The following is an 8652-nucleotide window of genomic DNA, read 5'->3' as shown; positions in this document are numbered from 1 at the left end:
ATATAATAATTCATAATACAATTCAGAAAATGTACCTTAATTTCAAATTCCTTGACTCAATTTATTTTTACATCTGCATATCCAAGGAAATGATCCTATCTAAAGTTTTATGCAAAGCAATTCACTGAAGCTTTATTTCAAACTACCAGCAGAAAAAATGAAGTCTCTCACAAAAAGAAATTATAAAACATATTAGCAGGATATTCAGCAGCTATTTATAATGAAATATTTTTCATATGTTAAGGTGAAAATCAGTATAAGTTAAATATGAATAAAACTACCTAGGGCTTCCCTGGTGGCACAGTGGTTGAGAGTCCACCTGCCGATGCAGGGGACACGGGTTCGTGCCCCAGTCTGGGAAGATTCCACATGCCGCAGAGTGGCTAGGCCCGTGAGCCATGGCCGCTGAGCCTGCGCGTCCGGAGCCTGTGCTCCTCAACGGGAGAGGCCACAACAGTGAGAGGCCCACGTACCGCAAAAAAAAAAAAAAAAACAAAAAAAAAAAACTACCTAAAAAAGCAAGGACTATACAATGTCTGAAAAGTAATACATGACAAGTATCAGGGTAAAAGCATTAAGATCCTGCTTTTACTTTTTTAAACTTTCTGCTATGTGTTTATTTGTATGAAGCCTTTAAGAAAAAAAAATTTCTTTGGACATATCCCAAATAATTAAATGACCTCCAAACACCCTACCCTATAATTAGTTCTTTATTCTTGATCATGACTGCATCAGCTCTAACCTGTTTTGTTTTGTTTGCTCTCTTGGAATCAGCTACCTGGGTGTTCCAATACTGCTTTAACCACCTCTTGGTGTCTCAGCTAAGAATGCCTGTCTCAGTTCCGCCTGGAAATCCACCACAGGTACTTGCTGCTGCTGCTGAGATCGCCTTGGATACAGGTGACACCTATGACAAGAGCACAATACACATAAATGAAAAGACATTTTCCTATATAGATAACAATGTGAAAGAAAACACAGAGACCCTTACATTTAAGGAGATCCTTCATTTAGGGTCAGAGCATGCCATTACCTTATGAAGAAAGTATAAAACAGGAGACTCCACACAGAGTTACTGGGACTGAGGGATACTTACCCTCTTGGGGGATACTAGCAAGGAACTTAAAAAAAAAAAAGAGCTCTTTTTGTTTAAAATGCCCTGTGAAAGTACCGTCAGTATAATATCCATTACTTACTTTCCAATCTGGAAACAATTCTTTAACCCCCAAGGAGGGAGGTGGGCATTTGTTAAGGCATTTCCAGGGAGACATTAAGGCTGTCATTCATGCTGACAAGAAGTCACTACCTGAAACAAAGAACTTCCAGGGCCCAGGCTATTTAAGCTCTTAAACTATGTAAACAACCATCTATTAGTCATCAGAGAATTCTGGAAAAAAATGCTCAACATATTCCTACCTATCAGTCATCTGGCTGTGAATCTGATCCTGAGGATAAGAAATGCAGGAGGTTACACAGTTGCTGGCTAATAATACAAGCACGAAAAAAAAAAAAAATCAGCAGCCAATTCTGCCCTTGTTGATAAGTATATATATATGAAAATATTCAACAGCAGCTGGATTTGAAAATGGGACTGTGATAAAAGGTTTTCCTCTATTTTCTGTAGTTTTTAAGTAACATTTTTAACATTCTGTTATATAATAAATAATTAGGCTGAACTTTGTCCATGGTTCCTAGGAGGTAACCTCTAATCCTGTGAGTTTAACAAGTGATAGCAGTATCTTTGTTATTCATGGTGGGCCTCTGGGATCACACCAAAGTTAATGCTAACTAGATGACTCAGGATTAAAGCTGGGTTTAGAGAATATCAATACTGCTTACCTGTTCCTATAATCCACTCACAAAGTGGATAAAGGTGGCTGGGGAAATTATACTATTTTCCTAACTAAAAACTCCCCTCAGATTCTTCCCCTAGTGCAGCACCCTCTAGTATTTTTACATAATATACATAACAGACATCAGGAAAATGAAGTTATTTCTTCTTCAAAAGCAACAAAATATTTCCATAGATACTGACAAACTAATGACACCTAAAGCAGTATATTACAAGATTAGGATATGATAATCTGTTATACTGGTCCACATTGATGCTGCACTGGATAAAGTCTCTAATAAAATATAACAAATATGATAGAACCTTCACCCACTAACAAATATCTTCCCCCAAGAAATCCCCTCCACCCATACCTCCACCAATCTCTAAACTACCTCAAGATATTTCTAGAGACTCTGGGGAGGAAAAAACGGCACTTTTAAAAACTCTGAAGTTACAAGAGACTGAAGGGGAAAAATGACATTACCATATAAAAGAAAATAGGCAAATGCCTATTATAAAGGACAAACTATATAAAATATTCATTCTTAAATATTCTTTTTCAAAGTAATTTCCAAAACGAAAATGTAACAAAGGAAAGAATAATGAACTATGAAGAATAAGTAAAATAAACATGGGAAAATGGAGAAATCTTTCGCCTCACCAATAATTTTAAACGTGCAAATATACTGAAATTTTTCCACATATAAAATGAACAAATAACAAAAATAAGACGCAAAACGTTATCCACTTTTTACAACAATTTCTGTAAAAAGCTTTATATTTGAAGAAGTGAAATAAAATACAAATAAATATTAATAACTACAGCTGACCCTTGAACATGGGTTTGAATTGCATGGGTCTACTTATATGTTGAGTTTTTTTCCAATAAATATATTGGAAAAGTTTTTGGAGATTTGTGACAATTTGAAAAAACTTGCGGACAAACCACAGAGGATAGAAATATCAAAAAAAGAAAAAGGTATGTCATGAATGCATAAAATATATGTAGATATACATTTAACATAAAAATATGTGTTAATCAACTGTTTATGTTATCAGTAAGGCTTCTGGTCAACAGCAGGCTATTAGCAGTTAAATTCGGGAGAACTCAAAAGATATACGGGGATTTTTGCCTATGTGGGGGGTTGCGCCCCAACTCCCTTGTTATTCAAGGGACAACTGCAATATTAATTTTCAGATTGGCTGCTCTTACCTTCATTGTAATAACTAAGAAAAGCAAACAACCTAAATATCCAACAGTAAGCTAATGATAAATGTAACTGTTATTACAACACCCATATTCTGCAATTTGTAAAATAAGGTATTTTTTATATGTACTGACATGGAAAGATCGCCAAGGCACATTGTTACAGAATAAATCTCATGTATGTAAACAAACAAATCACAAAGATGCCTCCCCTCACCCCATGTGTGTACGCATGAATGCACAGGAAAAGGTTTGAAACAATAGAGATCAAAGTACCTGAGGATTATATCTGGAGAGAGAAGGGGAATGGACTAGTGGTATACTGAAGTAGGCACTCACTTTTTATCTCAAAATTATGTGTTTTAAGAAGAGATTATATTCATATATTACTAATACTTATAATTTTGAAAAATAACAGCTTTAGGAAAGAAAAATGATGTTACCGACAGATACTGTCAAGATTTGTGGTAATGACAAAATGCACAGAACTGTAGACTCAATATATACCATGTCATTAGAAATGTTAATATATTTTTAATTGAAATGTCCCTTCTAGAAACACATATGCATATCCTAAATAAATGAAGGGAAAAAAATGTATACAAGTTTTTAACTGGATAAATGTACTAACTAAAAATAAAATTCTAAATATTGCAGAGCAAGCATGAATACATAAATTAACAACTCTTCAAAGCACAGAACACTTTGCAAGCACAGAAAAAGTGACTCAGTAACAATATAAATACAGCAGAAATAATTTTAATATAAATATGTTGAAAGATGTAGAATTTTATGAAGATACCACTCACCCACACATATATGGAAAAAAGGGAAATACGTATTACTAAAATTTTAACAAAAGTTGAGTTAAGTTAGGATGGCATGGTTAAGGATGATTTAACTGCTTTTTTGCTATATCAATATAACATGCACAAGCTTCTTTCATTAATTAAATTCATTTCAAGCCCCTGATCACAGGATACTTTGTTCCAATTTGAAAATGCCCTAAATTGGTTCTCAACGCTGACTGTACTCACTCCTGGTTGCTCAGTGAGGCTGTTCTTCTCCGTTTGACTTGGACTTCTACCTCTGGTACGTGCTGTTCTGTGGTCCGTCTCAGGTGTAAACGGTCCCTGAAGCAGAAAGAGGATTTGTTTCATACATTTCATCAATTTTTGAAATAACCATTTCTTTAAAGATTATAGGGACTTCCCTGGTGGTCCAGTGGTTAAGAATTTGCCTTCCAATGAAGGGAACGCGGGTTCAATCCCTGGTCAGGGAACTAAGATCCCACATGCCACAGGGCAACTAAGCCCGTTCACCGCAACTACTGAGCCCACACCACAACTAGAGAGCCTGCACGCTGTGATGAAAGATGCCGCATGCCACAATGAAGATCCCATGTGCTGCAACTAAGACCCAAGGCAACCAAATAAATAAGTAAATAAAGATTATATTTAGAACTCTATTTAGTATGATGGAGTTTTTAAACTCCTCTAATTAACCTAATTAAATCTAATTAAAACATGGTAGAGTGATGTATGTCAATTATATCTCAATAAAACTGAAAAGAAAAAAAAGTAAAATTGAAATCTTAGAATATCTTTATCCACCAATAGCCAAAATCTATCCTAAAACCACTTTCTCCCTTTAGCATCCCTGACGTCAGAAAACTTGGGAGAAAAACTATCAAAAAATTAAGCAAAATTGTGTATTCCTACATATATTCACACATACAGATATAAAACTATACACTTACAGAGATACATTTATATACAGGCATATTACCCATACCTACATATCCCTGAAAAAATAACAACATTGATTCTAAAAATGGTTTGAAAAATATTTTACTATGATAGATCATTTTGTATAGTGGAATAAAGAATAAAATTTAAATTTCAAAATGTCTAAGCAAACTCTTGTGCAAATGCTTCTTAGGATTTGCAAAATAAGAAATTTTAAAACTGTTTAAAAAAAAAGAAACATAGCCACTGACATTATAATCTTCAGAACAGCGCACAAAATGTCTGCTCAAGGGATCTGAACATGAGATCTACTTGGGTCATCCAGATTAGAAACTACAGGAACCACTCATGAAATTGAAATTTTAAAATGTCAAATCAGAAAGGAGAGAAAGGCATTTTACACAAGTCATGCAATGTAGTATTTCAAAGGCAGAATTCAAAGGACACATCCCAAAAGATAATTCCCTGAACCTGTGCTTTTAGAATTCATGTTTAAGATTATGCAAAGTAACCAAAATAGCTTACCAATAACCCCAAATTGTTTTCTTGCTTCAAAAACTTCAATGTTCTAATCAGGCATTAGAAAAGACCATTTTTAAAAAAAAATCACATATCAGATTTTTAAATGGTAAAAGTACTGAATATACTTTGCTAATCTCCTTGACCTTTGATTAGGCAATGTGACAACACCTAAAGTACCTAATGAGAAAGAAATCCATAAATAGGATTTCATCAAAAGTGAACATTTCAGGAAATTAGCATTTAAGGAAATAAAATGTTGTTATATGTACATAATGTTAATTTTTTGCTCCAAAATCACTTTCACTAAAAAAAATACTAATCTGGAAATGCACTGAAAAGAAAATGTGTGAGATCACACTATTTTTCCTAACGGCCTAATATTCTATCAAATATTTAGGATACCTTACACCTCTCCCCCAAAAAAACTCAATTATAAACTCAATGACTAGGACCTCAAGAATGAGAAATAAAAACCACTAAGATAATGTGAGGTAATCCCAGTCTGTGATCTTCCAACAAACATAAGACGATCAGTGCCTCCAAAAAAAAACGCTATAGAATCATCAAGAATTCTGAGCCACCCAGCATTCAGGAACCAAAAAATAAACTTCTCTGCCAAACCTTTATTAGTGAAGGATGCGGCCTTAACCATCAACAACTCTTGCTCAACGTACCTTGCTTTAGAAAACAACACACAGTCCTTCGACTAAGTGTCCTTGCTCTAAACTTCAGAAAGCGTTCACACTCCCTCCCCGTTCTCAAAAAGCCGTGGTACTATACCAAATATTCACAAGGCAGGAGAGAGACCTTCAAACTTCAGCTCTTTCCACAGGGTCCGCCATATTGAGGTCCTGAGCCCGAGGGCAAGACTACAAAATGGCGGACCAGGAATGATGCACACTCATCTTGCAAAGGGCCAAATGATCAGAAGTTCATATTTGAAGCACTATCTTCCTACAAGCAGAAAAAAAATAGGTGCAAATCATAAGTATCGCAAAATACCAGACTCCTGCTATTTTTCAAACTACTCGAAAATAATTCCAGAACAAAGCTTCCCAGGCTTCTGAATTTACATTTTCCTTAATTACATTCTAACTCAGCACACAACCAGGCGTACTGTTTATGATGCACGAGAAAAAAAAAAAAAAAGGCAAGCACATCAAAATCCTGCAAAGAAAGCCCTTAAAAATAACTCCTCAAAAGTCAAAGTAGTGGAATACGTAATACAGGAATAGTTACTTTGTTAATTATCCTTTCTCAGCAAATATTCACAGCAGCTCCAACTTCAAAAATGATGGAACGAAACCATTAATTTAAAAATCCGATTAAGGGCAAGAATTCACTAATCCCACATACACCCATTCTACTTTCTCTCTCCAGTTCTCCTTGAGCAAGCACAACTCGGCCCTCAGTTCCTAGGAGCCCTGGAGGAGCTGCGACCCCCTGATTTAAGGAAAGTATCTATAAAGATGACATCACCAATGGAATATCCAGCGATTAAGAAATACGACAGACACTTAAAAGAGATGCAGTTGTGGAATTATATAACCTGGAAAGTTGAAATCAGAGGTTATAGGAACGGGAGTTGTCTAAAGGGGTACTGAAGCCACCTGAATGTGGCGAACAACTAAGACTGTTCACAATACAACCTAGGGAGAATCTACAAAAATGGAAAAGCTCCTGCACCGGTGATGGAGGCTGTCTTAAGTAGCACAGTAAATCCCGGAATGCCCTCACCTCTCTTGCCCTCCAGGCCCCTGCCTCTCCCTTAAGCGTAACAGAAAACCAGGGGCACAGTGCGGCTGCCCTGCCATTCCAGGCAGGCAAAGAATGTACAAACTGCCCCCTGTATAAATCTCGTCTCCCCACCTTCCCCACTCCACTGCGGCACTGCAGGGAAATGGTGGAACGCCAGGCAGAGGCTGAGCAAACCTGTCTCCTTCCTCCCCTCCCCCTCCCCCCACTGCAGCACAGTAGGGAAGAAAACTGGGATTGGGCACACAGGTGAAGGAGGTGGCTGGCCGCCCCACACAGAAAAGACTGCGCAAACCCCTTCCCCCGCAGCATGCCCCATTGCACGGGGGAAGTGGTGCCGTCGCTGCTGCGCCTGCGCACCCTGAACCCACACCTTCCCTACTGCGGCATTAGGACGCGGCAGCCACCCACCCAGGCCCGCCTCCTCTACCTAGCGCGTCGCTTTGCAGAGGGTGCGGCTCACACCCCTGCCAGGCAGAAGTGGCACAGCTGCCCCTCCCACACTGCGGCACTGGGGGGAGGGGCAGCACCCCCACCCCCACCCCTCGCGCCTGCGCAGACCCATAGAGCTGCGGCAGCAGCCATCTTCGCGGAGCTGCACAATGGCAGTGACGCGACACCGGCCCCTGCGCACTCCCGGGCTGGCCCTCGAAATTCTCATTCCAAACGCAGGGAAAACCTATGCGAACGAGAAACACCCCTACGCGTCACATCCCAGAACCTGGCAGGTCCCCCCGCAAGATGCACTAAACAGGCTGTGGACATCACATCCCTCATCTTACACCAAACCCACAAATGTGAGAAATATAAAGGACTTAAGTATATAAGGACCAGACATTTCTGCAGCCACCCCTTCAGTTGAGGCGCAGGGTGGGAGTTTCGCCACAGTATTCAAATTCTAAGAGCACCACTAGTCACAGAAAATTGAACGTTTTCTTTTCTTCAAATGAATGGCCTCCTCCAACTGCCCGCCCCCGCCCCCGCCCCTCCCCCTCAACCCCCTCTACCACTGGCCAGAGGGCCACTCCGCGAGACCCCCAGCCCTGTCACGGCCCCACCGCCACCCTGCGGCCCCCGTCATCGGTGTCACCCCGCCGTCCCCACACACCGTGGCAACACAGGCCACCCCGCCACACTTCCGCCGCCCCCTCCAATCACCCCCGCCACAGCTACCGCGGTCACCCCGCCGCCCCCTTCATATCAGTGCCACGGGAGCCACCCCAACCACCCCCTCCCACTACTGCCACATACCAGTGCCTCCGCGGACACAGCACCTGCTGCCCCGTGGCCAGTACTGCGGCCCCACTTACCCCACCCCTTGTACCCTCCCCCACCTCACACACCGCGGTGGCCACCGCGATGTACCCTCGCCACCCGCGGTCACGGCCTTGGACCTCAAGGACAAAGGGCCACCCTAGAGAGGGTCTGAGGGGACGCGAAAGGATGGTGCAGACGCGCCAAGACCTGACAAGACGCGGACAGAATACCCCCGAGGAGGGTCAACCCAGCCCCAAGCCTCCAGAAGGTGCCCTATCCGGCCTCCGGACAAAGAACTTGAGGGCCCAGATCCCCAGTAAATACTGAAA

At 40.5% G+C, this 8652-nt stretch overlaps 1 protein-coding gene across 1 annotated transcript; it reads right to left on the bottom strand.

The window, feature by feature from the left end:
* Nucleotides 1-787: 787 nt before the first annotated feature.
* SNURF (SNRPN upstream open reading frame) lies at nt 788-7378 on the bottom strand (the record flags this gene model as incomplete). The annotated part of the gene is made up of 3 exons (XM_079699093.1): nt 788-907; nt 4079-4174; nt 7362-7378. 3 exons carry the CDS (start codon nt 7376-7378, stop codon nt 799-801), a joined length of 222 nt encoding a protein of 73 aa, XP_079555219.1. The 3' UTR covers nt 788-798.
* Between the last annotated feature and the right edge of the window lie 1274 nt (nt 7379-8652).

The sequence above is a fragment of the Hyperoodon ampullatus genome, assembly GCF_949752795.1.
Source record: "Hyperoodon ampullatus genome assembly, chromosome: 3".
NCBI classification, from domain to species: Eukaryota; Metazoa; Chordata; class Mammalia; order Artiodactyla; family Ziphiidae; genus Hyperoodon; species Hyperoodon ampullatus.
The sequence above is the reverse complement of the archived record's forward strand: the minus strand, read 5'-3'. Positions and strand labels throughout refer to the sequence as shown.